Source organism: Jatropha curcas, chromosome 5 (assembly GCF_041381405.1).
Source record: "Jatropha curcas cultivar XTBG-Jc1 chromosome 5, XTBG_Jcur_1.0, whole genome shotgun sequence".
Classification (NCBI taxonomy): Eukaryota; Viridiplantae; Streptophyta; class Magnoliopsida; order Malpighiales; family Euphorbiaceae; genus Jatropha; species Jatropha curcas.
Window position 1 is genome coordinate 6,278,866 of NC_143155.1, and position 26,570 is coordinate 6,305,435.

Genomic DNA, 26,570 nt, shown 5'->3' on the forward strand with positions numbered 1-26,570 from the left:
TCCTACATCTCCTACCATATAGTGCTTCAAAAGGGGCCATCTGAATACTCGATTGGTAACTGTTATTGTAGGCAAATTCTACAAGTCGAATGTACTTCTCCCAACTGCCCTCAAACTCAATAGCACAAGCTCTTAACATATCCTCCAAAATTTGAATAACCCGCTCTGACTGACCATCTGTCTGAGGATGAAAAGCTGTGCTGAAATTCAGCTTAGTACCCAGGGCCTCATGTAGCTTCTTCCAAAATCTAGAAGTAAATCTCGGATCTCTATCTGAAATGATGGAAGAAGGAACCCCATGTAATCTCACTATCTCATCTATATACAGCTCTGCATATTGCTCCATGGTGAAGTCGGTCCTAACAAGAAGAAAGTGTGCTGACTTAGTTAATCTGTCAACTATTACCCATACAGCATCTTTCTTTTTAGGAGTTAAAGGCAATCCAGTCACAAAATCCATAGTAACCTTATCCCATTTCCACTCTGGAATAGAAGTAGGGTGTAACAAACCAGAAGGAAACTGATGCTCTGCTTTCACTTGTTGGCACGTCAAACACCTCGACACATAATCTGTGATATCCCTCTTCATCGCCGGCCACCAATACTGTGATTTCAAATCCTGATACATCTTATTACTGCCAGGATGCATAGCACAGGGACTACTATGAGCTTCCTTTAAGATACTCTTCCTCAGCTCTGAAATTTTAGGCACACAAATCCGATCCCCAAAGTACAAGCAGTCGTTATCTTTAATCATAAATCTCTTTTTCCTTCCATCTCTGACTAGGTCTTTCCATAAGGCAATTGTCTCATCATCCTTCTGTGCATCTCGAATCTGCTGAAGTAGACTAGGTCTAATCATAAGCTCTGCCACGAGTGCACCATTACTAGCTACAGATAATCGCGTATTCATAGCACGTAAAGCAACCAAGGACTTCCTACTAAGTGCATCTGCTACCACATTAGCTTTACCCGGATGGTAATCAATGGTGAAGTCATAGTCCTTAAGTAGCTCTAACCATCTGCGCTGTCTCAGATTAAGCTCCTTTTGAGTAAGCAGATACTTGAGACTCTTATGATCCGTATACAGATGACATTTCTCACCATACAAGTAATGCCTCCAAATCTTCAAAGCGAAGACTATAGCTGCTAACTCCAAATCATGCGTAGGGTAGTTCTTCTCGTGTGGTTTAAGCTGTCTAGAAGCATAAGCAACTACCTTGCCCTCCTGCATAAGCACACAACCCAATCCATTATGTGAAGCATCACTATACACATCATACGGTTTACCCGAAACTGGCTGTGTCAACACTGGAGCCTCAATAAGCATCATCTTAAGCTTCGCAAAACTATTTTGACATTTATCATTCCACTCGAATCTGACATCTTTTTGAAGAAGCCTAGTCAAAGGAGCCGCAATGAGAGAAAATCCCTTGACAAATCTTCTATAATAACCAGCCAATCCTAAGAAACTCCGAATCTCTGTCACATTCTTAGGTGGCTTCCATTCAAGCACTGCCTCTATCTTCTTCGGATCAACTCTAATACCCTCAACAGAAATAATGTGACCCAAGAAAGCAATCTCAGACAACCAGAATTCACACTTACTCAGCTTAGCATACAACTGTCTCTCTCTCAATATCTGAAGTACAATTCTCAAATGGTGATCATGATCCTCTCTAGTCCGAGAATATACCAAGATGTCATCAATGAACACAACCACAAACTGATCTAAATAAGGATGAAAGATCCGGTTCATCAAATCCATGAACACTGCAGGAGCGTTAGTCAAACCAAACGGCATTACCAAGAACTCATAGTGACCGTAGCGTGTCCTGAAAGCAGTCTTAGGTACATCTGATGCCTTCACCCTTAGCTGATGATAACCTGATCTCAGATCTATCTTCGAGAATACACTAGCTCCTCTCAACTGATCAAACAAATCATCTATCCGAGGCAATGGATACCGATTCTTCATAGTAACTTTGTTAAGTTGTTTGTAATCAATACACAATCTAAGTGATCCATCCTTCTTCTTTACAAACAATACTGGAGCACCCCACGGAGATACACTAGGACGAATAAACCCCTTATCAAGCAATTCCTGAATCTGTATCTTCAACTCTTTCAACTCAGCAGGTGCCATCCGATATGGAGCAATGGATATCGGTGCAGTACCAGGCATAACCTCAATACCAAATTCAACCTCTCTCTCAGGAGGTAAACCAAGCAACTCCTCTGGAAACACATCCGGAAAATCACATACTGTGGGTATATCATGGACACTAGGAGATTCTGTAACGCCCCATTTTTCTGTGTCTGAAATAGTAAGTTATTGGTCTGTGAATAGTATCATCGGTCCGGGAATAAATATTATTTTTGTCCGAAAAAATTACTATGTATGTTTAATATTTTCTTTAATATTTCTGGAGTATGTATACATTATTTTTATGGGTAGAAAATAAGTAATGAATATTTTTGGAGAATTTAGAAAATTAGTGAATAGTTAATTAAGGAGTGATTTATATGTTCAGTTAAGACGGTGTCTCCGGCACCAAATGTGGCATCCGCCGTCGGGTCTCTCGGGACTGGGCGGCGGGTGTTACAGATTCTGACTCTGGAGCAAGTACACAGGCTAAGTAGGCCTCACAACCATGCTGGATCAATCTTCTAGCAGTAGAAGCAGAAATAACATTAGAGAGGTAATCCGACCTCTCACCCACAACTACAATCTCCTCACCAGATGAAGTCTGGAGTGTAATCCTCTTAAGTCTACAATCAATCCTAACTCCATGTCTAGATAACCAATCCATACCCAAGATCACATCAAACTCCCAGAAAGGCAACTCTATTAGATCTCCCAGAAACACATGGCCATAGATTACCAATGGACAATCTGTATACACCCGATTAACTACGACACTATGACCTAAGGGATTAGTAACCTCAATACTATGCTCTAACATATCAGCATGCATATTACCCAATCTACCCACATGTATGCCTAAATATGAATGAGTAGAGCCAGGATCAATCAAAGCATATACAGAAATATCAAAGAGAGAGAATGTACCAATGATAACGTCTGGGGCATCCTGCTCCTCCCTAGTCCGGATAGCATACGCTCTGGCAGGTGCTCTGGACTCAAGTTTTTCCACTGTCTCTGAAACTGGCCTCTGACTCCCAGTACCTCCTGTATCACCACGGCCTCTGCCCTTGCCTCTCGAAACATAAGGAGCTGACCTCCCTACCTGAGGAGCTGCACTAGCCAAAGTCATAGGGCAGTCTCGAAGCAAATGCTCTGTAGACCCACATCGAAAGCATGCCCCAGAAAATCTCCTACAAACCCCAGAATGCTTCTTTCCACACTGAGGACATGGCGGAATATCAATCCATGTAGCACCTCCACCACTAGCAACAGATGTGGTCTGTGGAGCTACTCTGCCATGAGTACCCTGTCCATGTCTCTGAATAGGTCTAGACCAGGTCTGTGATGGACCCCTGTGCCTCTTACTACTAGACTGAACCCCAGAAGTCTGTCCAGATACCATACCCTGAACCCTCTTTTGTTGACCCTACTGACTCTGTTGCCTCCTAACCTACTGCTCATTCCTCACTTCCTCAAGCTCTAAAGCTGCCTTCACTAGGGAAGACAATGATGTATGAGGATGAGCAACCAAATGCATGCGATATTCATCATGCAAGCCTTTCCTGAAGCGCTTGCATCTATCAGACTCAGTAGGAATCATCTCCGTAGCATACCTGCTCAATCGGATGAACTCTCTCTCATATTCAGCCACAGACATTCTGCCCTGTTTTAATGCTAAAAACTCTGCTTTACGTTGGTCAATGTAAAGCTCCCCAATATATTTCTGTCTGAACTCAAAAAGAAAGAAGTCCCAAGTCCTCTGCTCAGCACTAACTGTCCGTGATACAGTATCCCACCACTGGTAAGCTTCCTCTCTCAATAAGGAAGTGGCACAAACCAAACTGTCTACAGGTGAGCACTGCATCTGGTCCAATATCCTCTCCACAGACTGGAGCCAATACTCTGCTGCAGAAGCCACATCATCCTTTGTACCCATAAACTCAACAGCTCCATATTTCCTCAGTTTCTCAATAGGGGGACGAACTGGAACAGGGGCTGGAGCAACTGGAGCCTAGGGAACAGCTCCTGCTGCCTGCCTCAAAGCAGCAACTAACTGCTGAACAAATGTATCCTGATTAGGCCCAGCAGGACCTGCAGCAGCTTGCCCCACCCTCGAGGCGTGCTCTGCATCAGAACCCACAGCACCACTAGCGGCATCACCAACAGGAATACCACCAATAGGAGGGACATAACTATCCACCTCCTCAATTGACAGATGTTGAGACATCACTCAACTCCTACAAAGACCAAAAGGTTCGCATCAGAGAGAAGCTCCAAACCAAATCAATATGGCATGTATTTAACTTAAATTACTCATACTCTCACTTCAAAATAGATAAATGCCTATATATGCATATAGTCCGAGAACTGCCTAAACCTATGCTCTGATACCACTAAATGTAACACCCGCCGCCTGATCCCGAAAGACCCGACGGTAGATGCCACATTCGGTGCCGGAGGCACCGTCCTAACCTACATATAAATCAAATAATCATATTATGAATTAGAAGTGACTTAGTATTCACAAGTTTAGCAAGTAATAGTATTCTGTTTTGAAAATGATTTGGGAGAATCCTATAGAAAAACTGCAAGAGTTTCCCCTAAAAATAGAAGTTGCCAAACATATGAATACAAAGCACTCCCAAATTCAAACTCCAAACCCCATCAAACTCCAATAACAACACAATAGCACTTCTATAATTTCATAACTCCATAGTTCCTCAATAACATTATAATATTCATCACTTCAATACATTCATTTAAATATATCAACTTCTAATGTTCTAACCATTAAATAAGTCCAAGTTTATCTCCCAATATATATACACCAAAATAATTTACAATAACATGCTTAAGTTATAAATGAAATAATACAGTCTCCAAAAATGTAATACTTATACATGCCATAATTTTTAGTTACATAAAATACTAATCAACTACCAAAAGGTCTCTTCAACTCTGATGCTACTCTTCAGGTCTTTAAGCAGCAAGCACAATCTCCAACCTGCGCGTGATAAAATCAACGCGCTGAGTATAAAACTCAATGGTGCTCATAAAACACAACAAACCAATGTTGTGATGACAACATACTTAAAAACAATCATTTATATACATAAAATCATTAAATTTGAACATGCAGTACATATGCACACCAACACATCATGCTTTAGAAATTCATTTGATATCATAAATAAGTTGTGGTAAATTAAGAGTTATTAACATAATGTGATCTCATTTATTTCACTTCCTTAAAAATATTGTATAAGGGCTCACATACACTTAGGAGAAAAAGAAGCAGATAAGTTTTCATAGCTTATTCATAATGGCCTTAGGTCGCCAACCTTTTCATAACATATAGAGCGCGTCCGCCCAAACATAAGACACCCACGTGCCTAGCATATGATCATAGCTTCTTATCATAATGGCATCAAATGCCGAGCATGCTCATCATACATAATAAAATCAAATCATGCATCAAATCCACACCAAGTATATTAGAGCCCAAAAACATTTCTCATAAAATTCATTTTCTTTAGTCTTCTCATAATAAAAACTTAATTTAAACTTAAGTAATTCATAAAAATTCTCATACTTAAACAAAATGACTTAACATAGAAAATTTCCAGCATAAAAATAACATGGACCTTTGCTGTGTTTTTAAAACATAACCGGAGCTATGGGTCTCCAAATTAAATGAAATTAGAGTCGTTAGAAAGATAAGACAAAATCCTACAAATTTAATGAAGGGATCACAGCCCAGATCAATATGGAAGATAACAAAACAAAGCTAGGAACACAGACTGACAGACCAGACCTGATTCAGCAGAACCAAGTCCATTGTTTCTTGAATTCCTACTAAACCCCACACTCAAATTAAGCCAATCCAGAACGAGAGAATTCTCAAGACACAGGGTAACAACTTTTATGAAGAACTTAGAACCTAATCTTGTCATTATAGTGGTCAAAATGGGCACTAAAGTCAGTGATGCATGTGGCCCGACACAAACAGAGTCAGTTTGGGTGTTTCAGCCATAAGTTGAGTTATATATCTCCAAATTGGACACACAAGGATGGGTTGGAAAGATAAGAGATATACCTACAAATTTTATGAAGGACTCAGACACAAGTGGAAACTAGAAAGGACCGAAAAATGGTCCTAAATCTCACTCAAAATCTCGGTTTTCCCAAATTCAGTTTACTTGAGCCATGAAAGGAACATGAACCACAAAGATACAAGGTAGAAATGTCTACCACAACATAAATACTGATCAAACATCATCCAAGAGCATGTAATGGCAACCAAAATTCAACAAACCAATCATTTCATACAAAATCTCAAAATATACACATAATAGCATAAAGGCACAAAAATCAAAATTTGAGTAAGGTAAGTGTGTTTATGAACACTAACCTTCAAAACAAGCTTTAATAAGCTTTAATCAAAGCTTCTCAAGCTTTGGTCTTGCCTTTATCCTTATTAGAAGGCTCTTCACCCTCTACATGGAAGAAACTCAAAATCAAACAAAGAAAACAAAGCAAAGAAGTAATTGGAGCATGATTAAGCATGTATATGCTAAAAGACAACTCTAAATCCAAAAATAATTCACTTATCATAAAATCACTTACTTGACCCAAGTAGGAAAATCACCAAATTTCTTGAAATTAGTCATCAAAGATTACTTCTCTAGCTTCACTCTCTAAGATTTATGCCTTAAATCAAGTTGGATGGGTGTTTACTAAGTAGGAATTGAAGAAAATGAAGAAGAAGAAGAAGAAGAAGAAGAAGAAGAAGGAGGAGAAGGAAACGTGTATGGAGAAGAAGAAGGCAAAAGTTGGTGCTCAATAATTGATAGTTGCTTTATTAAAGCAACTAAAGGGGTATTTTGGTCTTTTCTCCAAATTGGAGGGTATTTTGGTCTTCTCTCCAAATATTCTCCAATTAAATTCCTTCAAAATATTATTTATCTCCACAAAAGTCTCTAATTTATTCCATAAAAATAATTCCTCAATTTTCCTCCATAAAAAAAAAATAATTGCTCAAATTTCCTTACTTAATATAACACCATAATTCAATATTCACTAAGTATCTAAATTCTCCAAAAATATTCCTTACTTACTTTCTACCCATAAAAACCATGCATACATGCTCCAAAAATGTTAAATAAAATATAAAACATAAATAGTAATTTTTCGGACCAAAAATAATACCAACTTCCGGACCGGTGGTACTATTCACAGACCGATAAACTACTATTAAAACACAGGAAAAAAAAATGGGGCGTTACAAAACTAATGTTTAATGAAATGACAGCATATTAATAAATCATGCATAAAAATCCATTACAGGCTGAAAAATATGGTCGTGAGCCCACAATGATGGAGGTGTTCACTTACACTCACACAAAGGACCACGATGGAAATACGTTTGTTGACAGACATGTGTTGGGAGTCAATGTAAGTAACAATAAAGAATATTTACATTTACTTTCTAGTCTTCTCTTACGTGTACAAGTTCAATATAATAAAGCTTGCAACTGCATTGATTAATTAATTTATCTTTTTCAGGACAATATAGCTCGCGAGCATGTTATTTCTTCTCAGGCTAGATCTGAAGTTAAGTCAAGAATTGATGAGTTAGCACTTTATCTGAAGGCCTTAGGGGGCGAAAAGAAGAGGAAAGTATATGGCATCAGATCTCAGGCATCACAGTTTTATTGCGGCTCAGCATCTGACTCTTCTTCAGCCTCCTCATGACCGCAGCCCTACCACAGTGCTGAGGAGATTAGTGCCTTATGGGCTCGTGTTGATGAGCAGGAGAGACAGTTTGCAGAGCTTAGAGCGCATGTCATGCGGATGTCCGGTTAGCATGGTGCAGGTTCGTCTTCCTCTGATCCTCTGCCTACTACAGATCGACATGTTTCTATAGCTCTACATCAGCCACTATTGTCTCCTCTCGATCCCAATGCTGCAAACGATACCTTGGTCACTCCTGCCGCCTCTACGACACATCCAACAGATACTCCTACCGATGCTACAAAATTGGATCATGCAGAAGACCGACCTCGTAAATTTTAATTTGGACTTTTTAGCTTTCTGTGATTTTTTTCATATTTTGGATAGTACATTACATTTACAATTCCATTGTTACATTGTTATTGTGTTGTGATCTTGATGATGATGCTTGTGATCTGGATGATGATGCTTGTGATTGTGATTTATATATATGTCGACTTTTAACAGGTGGAAAAAATTATGGTTTTTAATATTTTTTTTTTTTTTTGCCTGTAATCATATTTTGTGATCGGGGACCGAACTGCAACTAAATTATAACAGTTAAATTTAAATTTGTGACAAATCACCAACCAATCACTTTCAAAATTTACGACTGACACTTTCTGCAACCAATTTGCAATAAGCTTCCAAAAGGAAAACACAACAAAAATTAGCGACCGATATTGATTATTTTGCGACCGACTAATCGGTCGCTCATTTACGACCGCATAGTCAGTCCGTCGCAAAATTATTTGCGATGCCCACTTCTGCGACCGATTCATGTCTGTAACAAATCGGTCGCCGAGTCCATTTAGCGACCGATTTCTTATATTTTATCACCGATTTGTTGGTCCAATTCAGTGATTTTTTTTAGTGTATAATAGTCAAGAAAGGAGAAAAAGGCATTCAATTATAATAATTAATAAAAATTATATGCAATTCATATAATCCTCATTATCGCCTAAGAATGTAATATATATCTTGACTTGAGAGCTTATACATTCCATCATTGCATTAGAAGAAATTTTTTTTTTTTAGGCTCAAAAGAATCTAAAAAAAGTAGTCTAAGTTCATTAAACAAACTATTTATATTAGTTTAAAGAAATAGACTCATTGTTGAAGTAGCAATGAGGATTTTTAATTTTTCTCTAATCTTGTTTCTCTAGGTTTATTTCTTATATAGATAGCAATACATTCTTTGATTATTTTCACCAAGTTTTTAATTTTTTTATTATTTATTCTTTAATTTTTTAAATATAAAATTTAAATCTTTAAAAATATTTTTTCATCTCTAAATTTAATAAGGGTATCTTGGTTAATCCCAACATTTTTCTTTCCAATTCATACTTTTATATATCACTATTATTATAAATTAAAATTCCTATTTTAAATGCAAATAGAAACTCTTTGATTAATATAATAAAAATATCTTAGTGAATAATTATTAAAATATATATTTGAATTTCTGATACAATTTTTATTCACTAACATTATGAATTTCTAATATAATGGAAATTACTAAATAAAAATTATATTATGAATTCAATATATAAAAATAAATATATATTAAAATATAAATTTAAATTGAATATTTCTAAATGAATCATATTAGGATCTAATATATACTTTATAATATTTAATAATAATAATATATAAAATATTATATACGTTATATATATACACTTTCTATTCATTTATTATATAATGTAATTTTATATCAATTTTTATATATAATACTCAAAAATGTTAATTTTTATATTAATGAATAAGGATATAATAACAATGCTACTTGATTGAAAAAAATTTTCCAATGTATATTCCTTTTCATATGATTACATATACAATTGAATAATTATATATATAATATTAAATTTTAAATTTTTTTTCTATATTCTTAGTTATTTATTATATATATATATAATAAAAATTATTCTATTAATTTTTAAATAAAGAAAGTTAAAATTATACTTACTGCAAAAAGTATACATGATTGCAAACTCAATAATTCTAAATTAGCAAAAGCTTGATGTAACAAATTTTGATAGTGAAAGGCAATAAATTTTTGATAGTGAAAAGCAATTCAAACCAAACATATATATATAGTGGTATGATAGGATAAATTACTAATTCGAATGAAATTAAATTTGTAATATTAATATAATAAAAATAATAAATTGATATCATATTATAATAGGATTAAAGTCCAATTTCTAATTAGAGTTAGATTAAATTTATAATATTAATATAATAAATAAGACTAAATTATCCTTCAATCAACCAACAAAACTAAAAGTCTATAGGGGCATTTTAGGAACCCAATGACCCAATTCGTACTTATATATATATATATATATATATATATATATATATATATATATATATATATATATATATATTATAGCTACGAATACGGAAAAATAAATTTAATATTTAATATAATATCATAAATCAAATATTCATCAAATCAAATACAATATATACTAAGGTACCTTATAATATAATTGATAAAGGCATCTGGACTCAGTCTAGCAATGGGAAGTTCTCAATCTCTAGTGCTTAGAATGATGACCCATATTGAAACGACCAGAAAATTTAATTTTGTAGAATTTTCATTAAAAAACTAAATTTGTATTTCAACCAATGAGATTATACCACCTCGTATGTTATTATTGCTAAACTGGACCCGTAAACCAATTCGATTTTTCGAAAACCAAGTGAAAAACTCAAAAACTAAGCAAATTGAGCCAAATCATAGAATTAGACCAACTGGTTCGAATCGAACCAGAATGGTCTAGAAGCTCTAGAATTCTCCTTTCTTTTCTTTTGTCTTTTCTTCTTCTTCTTCCTCCAAGGTGCGACCTCCTCCTCCTCCTTCCCTCCCCATTCCAGCCACCGGAGCCGATCATGCTAGCCTCCTCGCCGTCACCTTCTCGCTGCAGCGGTTCCGATCCTCTGTCTCTCTTTCGTTCCTGCGTACCCAGCAGCCGCAGAAAACTAGCGAGCTCGTGGATGGAAATCGCGTCGCATCTCAAGTTCGATTCTCCGGCGGTCGACTCCAGCCTTCTCCTCCATCGAAGACGAGTGCTGAACACGGGTGAGCTGGAGCCGTTTATCTTGGAATTCTTCAGATGCAGCGATGATAGTGGTATTAGACCACTGCCAAACCCGTTCCGGCCAATTAGAGGACTGGTCTCACTAGACTAACACTAGAAATGGAATCCTTGGTGAATTTTGAGACGAATGGTATGATCGTTGCAAATTTCTGGGCAATTTTGCTTTTTTCGGCCACCGTGTACGGTGGCGACGGTGGCAGTCCGGCAACACTCTGGCGAGGCATCAAGAGACAGAATCTTCCTCTCCTCTCGTGGATCCTGGAATCGTCACCTGAATTTCGATTGGTACGCCTTAAGTTCTATTTCCCGATTTGTGTTATAAATTTGAAATTTAAATTTATGGGTTAATTTAGTTAATTTCGAATAGATATTTAATCGAAGGACTTTGAAATATTAGGTTGGAAGCTTGTGAATTTAATTGGGGGATTTTTAGGAGAATTCGAACTTAGGATTTACTTGTTAGAAATTGTGATTATATTAGGTTGAGTACGTAATTAAAAATCACTATTCAACCTAACTAAATACATTTAATGTTGAAAATCTAGAACATAAGTCATTTTGGAATAATTGTCATAAATTGAAACGTGAAGGACGAATCGGAATTAATTAGTTAGATAATTAGATGATCGAATCTAAATAAATAGTAGTTATAAATAGTTATTGTTAAAATGAGTTTTAACAACTTAACAATTTAATTACCATAAAGTTATTAATTTGGTCAGCTTATGATTTAACAAATAATCTTATATGAGTGAGTATTGTTGGAACAGATTGAAAGTCGTTATATTTATAAACTTATGGTATAGTTGGGTGTTAATACTGATATTTAAGGAGGATGAGAATAAAGCTGATTGATTGCCCAACGGATGGGCTGTGTGTATTGATTGATAAATATATAATAATATTGTGTTATCTAAACAGGTGGATAATCCAATTTTTTGGGGAAATGCTATCAAAATTTCAGTAGAACCTAGGCTACACATAATTAATAAGTTTATTTAGATTAATACTATAACTTGATATATAATAAATAAAGTGCTCTAATTATGTTATTATCATGATTATTCATTTAATTATTCAATTATTTATTTATTTCATCATTGTTGTTTATTGTTAATTTTTATTTATTTAGTTATTTGCATTTGAGAATGGATGTCTAATTGTGCATTGCATTACGATGTTCAACTGATCAATATGTCTGCATTTAATTGCAATGTTTGATTAATTGTGTTGTGATAATGATATGCTTTGTTTGTGTGGAATTGGGATGAAGTGGGTCACCATGGGTTTGTGAGACCGTTACCATTATATGGATCCTGATTATGATTACCTTTACCGTTTACCGTTACCATTATATGGATCCTGATTATAATTACCGTTAGCCGGATAAATGGGAGATCGGGCCCCGTGTGCACCTACCGTTAACCACAGGATGGCCACTTGTTGTTGCGCACCTGATAATCTAGATTTAATTGTAGCCCACAGGGTGGCCTCCTGTTGTGAGCACCTGATGATCTAGATTGGATGGAGACCACCGGGTTGCCTCCTGTTGGTATATAAAAAAAAAAAAAAAGAGAGAGAGAGAGAGAGAGATTGAAAAAATAATGAAAGGACTGGTTATGTGAGGATTATACCGGTCGGCCAGAATGGGGGATTGGCTCCCAGGTGCACACGTGAGTTGATGAGCCATGTGGGAGGACGGCTCATCGGGGTTTCGGTGACGCCACTGACTAATTTCCACGTGATGTGATTATGTGAAGATGTTAATAATTGTAGGTGCTGGTGATATGACATTTGTGTGACTGGCTGCGTGAGCATATAACTAATCAGATGACTAGATTGAAATATTTATACATTTGCAATAAGTATTACTTCTTAGAAGGCTCACATATCTTGTTTAATTTTTCAGGAAGTAAGTTTCTCTTTAATTCGGTTAAGTTATGTTCTTTCGCCGCAGGACTAGAAGAAAATTTTCCTAATTCCATAATTATTTTACTATGTAATTATATGTATAAAAAATTATGTATACCAAATAGTTAGTGACTCCGCAGTTGTAGAATTTGCGTACAATTAGTCGTGTATTAACATAGACGATATAATTCTGTGAGTCCATATTAAAAATGTGATGTATTGTTAATTGGGCCCGAACTGGGGAATGTTGTAGCTGATAAATTTGGGCCGAGATTTAATAAAATCTTGAGGTTTATTTTTCTATAAATATGGGCTGAATATTTAAAATTATATGAGATAGTAAATTTTTAGTGTTTCAGGCTTACTACAAGTGTCGGGGGCCTTAAGCTTACCTGAGCCCTAGTGCCCGTCCAGCCATAGAATCAGGTCGTGACACATATCCACTGTGAATGAATGTCAATCAAACACTCAAATCAGTGTGTTGAATGCCTGTCGCATATCGATTTCATATCGTGGCTGTATAGCACATATCAGTTATTAGTAGCATATCCACTCTTTCTTTGTAATGCCTCCCCAATCGATCTGACTTGCTCATTAATGTGCAACACATATGCTTTGATTTTGGCAAAACCCATGACTTCTAATATATCAACTAATTATATCCATTGGCAATATATTGACAAAACAAAGAAGCAAAATATACGGAGCAATATATATGCAATTGGTTGCAAAATATAAACTCTAGGTTTACCAAATTAAATCATATACTAATTAGAATAGGATTAAACTATTTTTATTGTTGATAAAATATCAATAAAATTAAAATTTTTCTAATTACAATAAGACTAAATTATCTATAATAATATTTTTAATCAATTAAAGTATGTAGGGGCGTTTTAGGAACCCAATGTACCCTCATTCGTACTTTCATATATACTAGTCTTTTGTGTGATGTGCGTTGCACGTTAACCATACTCGTCATATACTAATTATTTTTATCTATATAATATTAAAGCATAAATTTTATTTAGATTAAAATAAATACAAGTTGTTAATTTGTATTATATTTTACCGTACAAACTACTCGCAATGCTACTTCTTATGTACTAATTCTATTTTTATATAATGAAGTGGTCTTGGAATAAAGTTAAACTCAATCATTAGACCTAATTCTTTAGTCCCTAATTTATAAATGCAATTTTTAAAACCCTAATAGGTGCCCAAAATAAAATCAAGTTACCACTCAATCTTCAACCCTAGCATCAATCCCAAATTAATATCTATATACAATTATAATGAAAAATAATAATAAATTATTTTTAGTGTTAGGTAAAAGAAATGAAACGAGAGGATGATTTGAATTAATAATAAAAATCACTTTGGCTATGGTAGCCGTGTTATTTACTCAATGTATCAAAGAAAGGAACATATGCACATACAAATAAATTTTTAAAACCCTAGAAAGTGACCCAAACAGAACTATGTAGAGTTTTTTTTTTAGTTTTCTAAACACTATTTTCTTTTAAATCAAATAGATTTAGGATGTAAGAGAAAAGAATATCAAGAAAATTAGAAAATTAAAAATGTTTAATCACCAATAGACCAATATTTATTGCAAAGGGGATATAAATCTCCTACTAAAGTAGAATGATAGTAGTTACAAATTATTAAGTAACGAAAAAGAAAATAAAAAATTATTATTAAGAATAAAACTCTTTCAAAACTCACCTAATAAAAAAAATATTTCAATGTATATAGATATATAAATATATCAGTAAAATATTTTTAAATTAAAAATCAATTTTTTGTCAAGTTTAATTATGTAAATTTTATTTGAAAACTTACTTTTTAAAAAATATATCTAATGAAATCTTACAAACATAAAGAAAAAATATTAATAAAAATAATTTTCTTTTTCTTTTTTTTTCTCTCCTAAATAAAATATTATATATATTCTATTTAAAAATTTATTTTTTAAAAAATACATCTAATCAAATCATACAAATGTAAAGAAAAAAATAATATTAATAAAAGGAATATATTTTCTTTATTTTTTTATCTACATCCTAAAAGAATTAAATATTTAATAAATCAAATATACATATATAAATATAAAAAATAAATTTAGTAAAGATAAAATTTATATTTTTAAATGCTTAATTATCTATATATATTTATCTAAAAAATAATTTTTTAAATTCATTAGGAGGCCTTATGGATTGAAATAATATTGGCGGGCTACACAATAAGGAATAACCCTCCATTCACCAAATTGGTGAAAACACTTATAGTTGAAAGGATTCAAACTCGAAACCTCTCACTCCTCACATAATGAAAAGACTATCAGACCATACATGATTGACTTAAAAAATAATTTTTATAAATATATTCTAATAAAATATAATTTTCTAATTGGCTATAACTAATGTTATTTTAGAATATCTTAAATTTCATTAAGGGCGCTGTTAAAAATCCCTTTATTCCCCTTTCCACTTTTATATATAGTATAGATAGATTATAGATAGATAAATAGATTATTATAATATTATATGAATATGAGGAAAAATTGGATAATAATAATAATAATAATAATTAATTTATTACCCAAAAATCTCTCTCTATAAAATTCCAACAATTCACTAATGTCATATATTTTTTATTGTTATTTTTTTGGGCTGGATTTTTTTTTTCATTTATAAAATATATTTTTTCTTTTATTATAATTAGAATGGTTTGTATTTGAAATTTAATTTCCAATTTCCCATATTAAGGGGCGCGCAATTTGATAATTAGGGGGGGGGGGGGGGAATTAAGAAGGTGAAATCTGAAATTTGTGGCTCTGTGTTACATTCAAAGGCAACTGACCATTAATCAAATTACCCTTTTATCCTTTTCTTACAATCTCAAGCCCACACAAAAAGTCTTTCTCTACGTTATACATGGCCCCGCATCTCAGCTTTTTTACAATTAAAATAGTGTCGTGAATTGGAACGAATCGTGCCGTCTATCATGTTCCATCTCTCAATTCTCAGAGTAGGTTAGTAGTTGGAGAAGCCTGTATTATCTTCTTTGTTGCTTTATGGAATATAATATTACATGAGACGACGGGGTTTTTACCTATTCTAAAGATGTTTTTTTTTAGTTGTTTTGTGGGATGTAATAGCACCTTCGTTTAGAAAAAGAAAGATGTCCTTTGTGTAATATAACATTCTAAACATGTGTTTTGTGTAATATGACGGGGTTTTGACCAATTCTAAACATTTGTTTGGTGTAATATAACGGGGTTTTGACCAACTCTAGAACATGTGGTTTGCTGCTTCATGGAATATAAAATCACCTTTGTTTAAACAAAGAAGGGTCTTCGTAAAGATGTGTTGCTTTCTGGAAAGTGGACAATAGGTAAACTCAGAAGATAAAGTAATATGAATTTACTCACACTTGGATTAATCACTTCTCAATTGTCAATACTAAGTAATTAGCAGGCTAACTTTTTATTTTCATAACATTTGATATTTTAGGTTTGTCTGCTCATCTCCTCTCTTGGCTTTGGGTCCCCTGTTTCTGCAGCAGCTGTATCAGCTCTATTCTTGTTCTCTCATGTCTTAGAGGTTTTCTTGGATTTTGAGTATAAAGTATACATATCTTTCTTTGTAGCTGTTTTGGTGTTTGCTTGTATGTTGTGTGATTTGATCTCTTTTCTTGGGTGCAGATTGCCCTTCTCATTCAAATTGTGAGATTGGTCTGCTCTACCTTTGCAGAAATAACATTGCTTGAAGAGTCTAATTAGGGCCAGGCCTAGGACCAAAAAAATAGAGACAAGATGAGACATGGAATTTCACATAAAGATTGACAGGAAATTGGTGCTTCACTTCAAACAACACTGCATGAAAATAATAATAGGCCAGAATGTACTTGGGCATGACAGAGTGGGCAATCGTGAATATCTCTTATTACTGTTTTTACTATTATGGGGCAGAACTGGGAGTAGACATAGATGGAAGGTGGTGGGAATGCTTTATATACTTATTTGCACTAATAGCAGTATGGATGGAAGTATTTGGGGAGGATCATAGAACAGTGATGCGAACTATGGGTATTTTGGTGTTTTGGTGGCGACATAATCAAGGGATTGCTACTCTGCTTCTAATTATTGTTTGCTGGTTCTATTCCCAGATCCTTTCAGAGTTCGTGTTTTTCCACTATCAGCGCCTGCAGCCCCAAGACCACGAGAAGAATTATACTGTTACTGATCTCAATGAAGAAACAGAGGAATCACTTGAAAGAAAAGAGAGGCAATTCTTGAAGTCCCATCAAGAAAAGGAAACAGATATTAATTTTATGGTTTTAGATTTGCTATATCTGGTTATGTGTCTTGTCTTTCTAAAGTCATTAGAGATCAGGAAGGTACAAAATTACTTGCTTATTTTGAAAACAATCAGGCGTCATATGTTCATGATTTTATATATGGACATACTGATTGCATCTCTCAAATTTGTGGAAGCGGTAATCATCGGGGAATGTTCTGCTGATACTAGAATAAAGGCACCGCCTTTTGATTACTCCAACTTGCAGAATTCTAGCATTGGTATTGGGGAAACTTCATTTCTTGAGAACATTTTGCCTTTTTCTGATGTGCTTGAATGTCATGAAGAGAAGCAATTCCAGCAAGGGCAGATACCTGTAGAGTCATCAATTGAAAGGCGTGCAATCCTTGCCCAGGTGAGTCTAGAAATTTAAAAAGTTTATTAGAGTCTATTCATATAGATGTGCATTTTGATGAACTCTATGGATTTTGATTTGTGTTTCTAAGTGAAAAATATAAAAGAAAAGCACTAACATGAAGTTCAAATAAATTTTCATTTCAAATGGCTACCCATCCAAATGGAGTTGCTCTTGAATAACCATTTTGAATTGTTTGGCAGGCTACTAAATGTGCAAGACCAGACATCAAAAATTGGCAAAAGGGTGATCTTTTAGGGCGCGGATCATATGGACTTGTTTATGAAGGATTCGCTTCCCAAGGGTTCTTTTTCGCTGCAAAGGAAGTTAGGTTTTTAAGTGAAGGTTCACTTACAAAGATTGAGCACGAGATTAGATTACTAAGTGAATTGAATCATGAGCATATAGTTCAATATTATGGCTCAGAAAAGGTTGATTCAACTCTGTATGTGTTTCTTGAGCTTGTAAGCAAAGGTTCTCTCGAGAATCTTTATAAGAAATTCTCACTTGAAGATTCTCAAGTCTCTCGTTACACAAGACACATTTTGCAAGGTTTAAAGTATCTTCACGACAAAAACATTATTCACAGAGATATTAAATGTGCAAATATATTGGTTGATGTAAGTGGACATGTGAAACTTGCAGACTTTGGATTGGCGAAAGTAATTGAATCGAGTGGTCTTATTAGGTCTAGCTGGGGGACACCATGGTGGATGGCTCCTGAAGTTGTTAATTCAAGGAAAGGATATGGAGTTCAAGCTGATATATGGAGCCTGGGATGCACTGTGTTAGAGATGTTGACTCGTCAGCGTCCATATCCTACTCTGGAATTCCAGCAAGCATTGTTTAAAATTGGAAAAGGTGAGTTACCCTCAATTCCTGATTCTCTCACCTCTAATTCTAGAGATTTTATTCTACAATGTTTGCAAGTTAATCCAAATGATCGTCCCACAACTGCTCAATTGTTAGCCCATCCTTTTGTAAAGGAGGTGGAAGGCCATCTATGATCCTTAACACTTCAATTTTAAGGGTGTCTATCATTTTTCTAACTTAATATGTCTTGTGCTAATTTTTTCTATTCGAATGTCTTTACAATGCATTCAAATTATGTGGGACATTTTTATGATTGGTTTTATTGTTCTAAGTTGAGATGATTTTCCTTAATTTTGTGTGAGAGCTGATAACCAAGTTTAGCTTATTAGCTATTGAGATACACTTGAAAGGCATGTGAATCTATTATGAGATGTGAATTCAGTAAGTAAACTACTAGCATAGTGGTTATCAAACATGTTATTACATTCTCAAGGGTTAAATAGCAATGGAAAAATTACAGCACGACCCCGTGATTTATGAAATACGATTAGTTTGTCCCTATTTTGTTTAGAGTATACCAATTTGTCTATATGTTTTGCTTCCATTATATTACTAGGTTCTTTTGTTCATTTTCTATATCTTTTCCGTTAATTCAAGAAGAGAACACAGAGGTCAAAGGAGATATACTAAAATATTATACCAAAAAAATTATAGTACGGTCCTTATAGTTTGAAAAATACAACTAGTCTGTTTCTATATTTTTAAAAATAAAAAGGTATTTTTGTCATTTCATAAGGTACTTAACATTAAAAAATGCAAAAATTGGATGGAAGGACCTTATAGTCTAATGGAAGTAAAATATAAAGATGTTTTAATATATTTTAAAAAAAGACAGAGACGAACTAGTTGCATTTCATAAATCATAGGGATCGTACTATAATTAATTCATAATTAATTCGTCCCTGAGGTCTGACTAAACTAACTAAGTCATCACTGCAATTTGACAATATTAATAGTCCCCGAGGTTTACCTCCGTCAAACCACTTGGTCCTTCCGTCCATTTTCTCCAGATTTTTCCATTAAAACCTTTAAAAAAGACTAAAATACCCTGACATATAAGAATGGAAAGTAATTAATTCGTCCTTGAAATTTGACCAAACTAACTAAGTCATCCTTGCAGTTTAGCAATATTAATTAATGATCAATGAGGTTTATCTCAGTCAAACCATTTGGTCATTCTGCTTCTTTTCTGCTGATTTTTCTGTTAAAACCTGAAAAAAAAAAGACTAAAATATCATTACACTTAAGAAGAAAAAAACTAAACTAACCTAGGTTATTTGCTTTATAACGGAATGACAATTGAGTCTTATTAAATTTACAACTGGAATTCTGCAAAAACAATGATTTATTTTTATTTTCTAAAATATTCTTACTATTCTTATGTTCCTACTTTCATTTCATTAGTTGTAGTTTGTAACGAAATATATAAAATAACTTGTTCTCTTGAATATTGTACCTAAAATTAAATTCCTATTATTTTTATTGAAATTAACTTGATGTATATTTTTTTTTTATCTTTTTATTAGTGGCTCAAGACAGTAAAATGACACAATATATCGATCATTTTTTTTTTTTTAGGTGAATCAAATAATCAATATATATCCTGACTCTTTATTTCCCTCCACGACAAATGAAAATTCTAACCTAGGTTATTTTAGTCTCTTTCTTCTTAAATGTTAGAGTATTTTAGTCTTTTTTTTTTAAGGTTTTAATGAAAAAATATGGAGAAAATGAACGGAATAACCAAATAATTTGATGGAGGTAAATCTCAGAGATTATTTATTAATATTGTTCAACTGTGGGTTTAATTAGTTAGTTTGGTCAAACTCCAGGGATGAATTAAGTATTTACCCTTCTTAAGTGTGAGGGTATTTTTTAATGATTTTAATGGAAAAATTTAAAGAAAATAGACGGAAGGACCAAGTAATTTGACAAAGATAAACTTTGGGGATCATTAATTAATATTATCAAACTGCAGGGATGATTTAGTTAGTTTGGTCAAACCTCAAGGACGAATTAATTATTTTCCTGAATTTTTCTAATAGCAATTTATTTACCCAAAAATATAATTAATGAATCCATTAAGTCTCTTAAGTATGAATAATATGTATGTGTATGCATGTATATGTATATAAGTTTTAGTAGAGACTTTAATAGAGGCTGAAGAGAGTTAAGAGATGTATAATAGAAATATAAATTTAATTGCAAAGGAAGTAAAACTTATTAGGTTTTTTATATTTATAATAGATAATGTGAGTTAATATAAGTTATAACGCTTATACCTAGAACCAAATTTAATGAAGTCTGGTTTGTTACTTTAAAAAAATTAAAAAAAAAAAAAAAAAATTGGTTGGTTACAAATGAAAATATAGAAAGATTGATGAATTGGTAGCTTAGCTAACCAAGATAAGATCACATTAATTGTGGTGGGGCCCATTTGTATCAAACAAACCAATTATAACATTAATTATGGTGGGGCCTATTAGTATCTGACAAACCAATTATAAAGAACACAAGCCATGACCAAAGGATAGGGATCACCGCAATTCGGTTCAAATTGGAATCGAATTGAAAACTAACTAGTCAAAAAAGAGCATTAAACTGTGGTAAATGGTTCTTGGTTCTGAGCTATCACCGAAATTGTGTAGTAAGATTCAATTTTAAACACTGAAATGGTCGATTTTGGTTTGAAACAGATAGTTTTGATTTGAAAATCTTAAAAAATATATTCTTTAAAAAACTCCCAACTTGTATTTTTATTTTATTACAATTGTCTGAAATAAATTTCAAAAATTTCTATTCAATTGGTTTAGTGCTTTTGAATAGTAATATTTTTTATTATTATATATTCAAGCTACGTGAAAAAAGAATTTTAAAAGTTTAAAATAAATTATCTAATTTTAGTTTCAAACTAGAATAAAACTAGAACTGTTGGCTCCAAAACCGTATTAATCGTTTAAAATCGGCAGTTTTAATCTAACTCGGTAATTCTAGAACTGTGATCATGCCTGCCGTAAGAGAGAGAGATGGGAAGCGGATTTCATGTTATCGTTTGATTTCCTTTCATTTTTCATACTCTCTCATCATCCCAAATATCTATTAGTCCTAAATTTACTTACTTAACCGTGAGTTATTTTTTAATACATAAATTCACCTATGTATTTTGCACAAAAAATCATGTGACAACCTCGATTTTTGTTTTAACCTATTGAACACTTCAATTTATAAAATTAGATCAATTAAACACTTGATTGGAAAATTAAAAAATGTAAAATTATTGTTCTAAAAGTTGAATTAACCACATATCAAATTAATATTTTGCATGTAAAAGCCAAAAAATTTTAAAATTTACTATTTTTAATAAGGAGGTATGAAATTATTGCAACAAGTGAAGTTCAAAATGTCTTAAGGTCAATTTTATAATTTAGGTGTCATAAAATTTTTTTGTCAAAGTTCAAAGATTAAACGATGTACTCGACTTTTAATCATCATATAGTTACCAAATACAAAATACCAACAGATTGTACACCCATACCAAAATCTCGACAACTACATTTCCATAGTGATTCATTGTAAGATCTAATTTTATTTGAATGATCTATAATTTCAGCCGGATTATCATCGGAAAATTTCTTTCAAGATGCTTATAATGGAACCAAGTATTAGAATCCTATTTTCGATTCTTTACCCACCAATGTAGATGGCAGTGCCAATAGACCCTTTGATCTTGCATGAGGTAATTAATAGCTTAATTGAACTAAATACATAAATTTACTCCTAAATATCGCAACTTTAACCTTGTGACATCTTAAATTTTGCGGATGACTTATAATGCACTTAAACTTGTAAATTTTAATAATATTACACACATTTCGATATTAATATCAATTATTTTTGTGATTTTTGATTTTTATTTGTAAAATATTGACTTGATATAGTTAGCATGACTTTTGAAACAATAATTTTTATAAATTTCAACTTTTTAATGAGTGTTTAATTGATCTAATTTTATAAATTGAAGTGTTTAATAAAATAATTTTGAAAATTAAAGTGTTTTTATAAATATATTTTTATAAGTTGAAGTGTTTAATAGACCAAAATAAAAGTTGAGAGTGACACAAGATTATATTAAGAAAATTCAGAGGTAAATTTATGTATCTTGCTGCTTAATTGAGAATTGAATTTCTATTTGATGCCATTGTCTATGTATTAACTCATGCTAGGTTAATGTCCCCAACAGTTATAAACCAATTACTGATAACCTTAATTTTGAACAAAAGGCTACGAAAAGAGAGGACAAATAGACCAAAATCTGAACCTCAATAGACCGGAACTTCTGGTTACACAACTAGGAAAATTAACTACCAGAATTAATCTTTTATTTTGAAATTTAAGATTTGCCTCTAAGGTTGTGTTCTGTAATAATTTTTTAAGGAGTTTTTATCAAAAAGCTAAATGCTAATTTTTATAGTGTTTAGTGATATAAGGTTTGAATTAACTTTTAGATGTTAAAGTAACGTTTTATAAAAGTTAACGCATGTAACATTTAGCTTTTAGAGTTTTATAAAAACTACTCAAACAGCTAATTTTGCAAACAAACCCTAAAACAAAACATACTGCCTTATAAGTAGCTGTAGCTGCAAAGCTAGGATTTAAATTTAAGGGCTGCAAAAATTGAACATATAAGTTAAGGTGACAAAACAGTAAAGACATGTTATATTTTCTTCGATGACCAAGATTTGACCCTAGCCAAAAGCAAACCATTTTTCATCTTTTTTTTTTTTTTTTTTTTTTTTTTTTTTTTTTTTTTTTTTAAAAAAAAGAGTGGGAGGGGGCAATTGCCAGGTAGCTTCGCCCCAGTTTATAAATTTGATTAGAATAAGGTTTTTAATTCTAAATCCTAATATACTTGGGACTATCCTTAAAAGCCTGCTAGAATAAATTCCTGAATAGCAAATAACTAAATCGTAATATAAAAAGGGATATTCTAAATAACATACTAAAACATAGAAGAACAATAACTTCCTTTTGAAACTTATACTTCTGCATCAGTCACAAAAATTACCATATTTCTATTTGTTCCCAATATTATTGAGTTTTGAATTTTGTAAAGATATATCAAATAAATTCCTATTTCCATTTTCTTTTTGTTTTTAGTTTTGATATCAGGAGATTGGATTTCCAATTCGATAAAAAGCTACTTTGTAAGGTATATTATTTATATTAATCACTACTACCTCTGTTCTATAATATTTGTCACATTTAAAATTTTATGTCTCTAAAGAAAACCATTAAATTTATCTAAGTTACAATAAATTATTAAATAAATTGACTATATTATATTTAATTTAATATTAATTCTCTAAGAAAACCATTAAATTGGAGTAATAATTATTGATTATATATAAAGGTAAACATTAAAAAATTTTTTTTATTACTCTTTAAAATAATAAATGTGATAAATATTATAAAATAAACTATTTTATCAAATGTATTAAATATTATTGGAGGAGGTAGAATAACACATCATTATTGGTTTTCATAAAATGGATTTGTTTCCTAAGTCCTTTTTCTAAGATTTCATGCGAAGCAGCAACGATACGGAGAAGAGTGGGCGTGAGTGATTCACTACTGCTTGTGGCATTTTATATTTTTCTAAATTCCTTTAATTATTGAATAAGTTATAGGCTTGACACTTCATCAGCTAGCTACACACCAATCGCAGTCAGCAGTACGTAACATCGCAACCTTGTTATTTTGTTTTATTCTAATCGTGTTAAATTACCGAGGTGTATCCATATTGGACATGGACACTCCTGGGACGGTATGTGTCTTAACATTTTAATAAACGTATCCTAATTATTTATTTTATTTTATTAATTTCGTACACTTTAAAAACACATCTAAGATATTTTGAGACCATTTATTAAACATTTTAAATACGTTTAAAATTTTTATTAGACTTTTAAATAAATTTATTAATAAAAATTTTAAAATTATTGTCGTAAATATATATTTGCAATTATTAGTAGCTAAAATAAGAAATTAAAAGAAACATAAAAGAATGAAAAAATCTATCTTGTAAAATACAATTTTTAATTTATTATATATCTATTATTACCGAATTCAAAAACTAATTCACAAAGTTAATTTGAAATTAGTAATTTACAAGACTTGTATGAAAAAAGAGTCGGACAGTACTGCATTGCACAAACTGAAATATGGAATATAGTCAAAGGTTAATTTGTTCTCTTTTCAAGATATTGAAATTCTTTAAATTGTCAATTTCGAGATGCTATAATTTTCAAATGATGATGTTAAATTTGAGATTTAACTAATTATATGGAAATAAGAATTTAAATATTTTTAATTTTATACTAGTATTATTATTATAAATGATTGTTTACTTATTTGAATTATTAATAAATTATACTTATTTATCGCAGTGTGTTGATATCCTACTTTTTAAAAAATATAGTGTCCCATATTCGTATCATGTCATGTCTCATATCCTTTGTCCCTTGTCCGTGTCTATGCAACCGACGGTGTAACAGTTAGTTTTTGATATGTTTTAGCTAATGGATTCTTAGCTCAGTTTTGTATATAAGAGACCAAACTTAACTCCGTAATATTCATTGATAAGTAATACTTTCTTCTTCTCATCTGTTAGAACTTGTTATAGTTCTTTTACGGTTTGATTACTTGAATTGTTTATAAACTGATCACCAGTTTCTTAATATGGTATCAGAGCTTAGTCTCAAATTTGATCACTGCTTTCTTTACACCTCCTTACTAGTTCTTAAGATTACTCATAATTTCTATCTCTCTTCTTCAATTAGATTTTTAGCATTATCACTAGTCAAAAATAGCAAGGGTTACTGAAAACCTAAATTCAAGCGAGAATATGGCCAGATCCAATGGAGACGCTATTAATGATGCATTAACCCTAGCCAATTTAGATCATCCAAGTCTGAAATTGGTAAGTGCACCTCTAACTGGTCGAAATTATCTCACTTGGAGTAGATCGGTAATGGTTGCTGTTAGAGGCAAAGACAAGATAGGATTAATTGATAGGAAACTTGAAAAACCTCCTCTAATTTCCCCATGGTATGATAAGTGGATGAGGACAAGTTCTATGATTTTCTCTTAGATACTAAATTCGATTTTAAAAGACGTAGTAGAATCTTTTCTGTATACATCTAGTTCAATAGAACTTTGGTCAGAATTGGCTCATAGATATGGCCTGCTTCCATTTTTTATCTGGTTCACATTGACTTATAGGGCCCATATAGGGTTAAATCCATTACTGGTGCAAGATACATGGTAACTCTAGTAGATGATCACAGTAGGTATACATGGGCATGTATGGTTAATGCCAAGAGCCAAGTAAACAAAGTTTTAGTCCATTTTCTTTCCCTTATCACTGTATGATCTATAAACTCATACTATTTTTGTATCCAAAGATATGATTTTCCATGAAAATCTTTTTTCCTTTAGTATATTGAAACCTGAAATTCTGAATAGAAACTATATTATCCCAGAACTTTAATCAAGATGATGAACACCATAATTTTACCAACTACTGATATAGGTCCAACTCATGAAAGTCCACAACACACTTTAACATAGCAATAGTCACACCCTAAAACCCCCTTAAAAACTACTTCACATGAAAATTCCCTTCATCAAATTGATTTTTCTCCCATATCAACACATCACCACCCTACACAATCTTCAACAGATACATCAAATTCATCTGTAATTCCTATACACTGTGGAAATGATAAACACTTGTTCCAGCCACGACCAATACAACTCAACCTAATTAAAACCTTCAAAGGAGTAACAAACCAATCACAAAACCCATATAATTAAAAGATTTTGTAGCCATTGTACAAGTTAACAACAATAATTGTGAATGTTCTACAAATTCTATCATTATCAACACCACAACAATGACAGTGATAGTGATATATATCGATTGAAGTTGTTATTATCGTCCTTTTACAATTTAAAATATGAGAAACAATAAT

General features: G+C 32.5%; 1 protein-coding gene and 1 long non-coding RNA gene across 4 annotated transcripts; one reads left to right on the top strand and one right to left on the bottom strand.

The window, feature by feature from the left end:
* Positions 1-4,876: 4,876 nt before the first annotated feature.
* LOC149496139 (uncharacterized) lies at positions 4,877-6,892 on the bottom strand. Its single transcript, XR_016320781.1, has 3 exons — positions 6,776-6,892; positions 6,561-6,645; positions 4,877-5,153 (listed from the first exon to the last, which is right to left on the bottom strand). It is a non-coding gene; the product is annotated as an uncharacterized LOC149496139 (long non-coding RNA).
* Positions 6,893-16,110: 9,218 nt separating this feature from the next.
* Positions 16,111-18,828, top strand: LOC105636498 (mitogen-activated protein kinase kinase kinase 3). Of its 3 annotated transcripts, none has more exons than XM_012219780.4 (4): positions 16,111-16,344; positions 16,464-16,577; positions 16,655-17,664; positions 17,868-18,828. In XM_012219780.4, the coding sequence occupies exons 3-4, from the start codon at positions 16,852-16,854 to the stop codon at positions 18,669-18,671; spliced, it is 1,617 nt and encodes a 538-aa protein (XP_012075170.1). In that variant the 5' UTR covers positions 16,111-16,344; positions 16,464-16,577; positions 16,655-16,851; the 3' UTR covers positions 18,672-18,828. The 3 variants fall into 3 exon arrangements, with proteins under 3 accessions (XP_012075170.1, XP_012075169.1, XP_089577165.1); XM_012219779.4 differs by having other exon boundaries at positions 16,464-16,553; XM_089721039.1 differs by lacking the exon at positions 16,111-16,344 and having other exon boundaries at positions 16,405-16,553.
* Positions 18,829-26,570: the final 7,742 nt, after the last annotated feature.

Bases quoted from the DNA above. Each gene is read 5' to 3' on its own strand.
- LOC105636498 (XM_012219780.4), top strand. From the start codon at position 16,852: ATGTACTTGGGCATGACAGAGTGGGCAATCGTGAATATCTCTTATTAC. The intron at 17,665-17,867 runs GTGAGTCTAGAA...ATTGTTTGGCAG, and splicing joins GGCGTGCAATCCTTGCCCAG to GCTACTAAATGTGCAAGACC.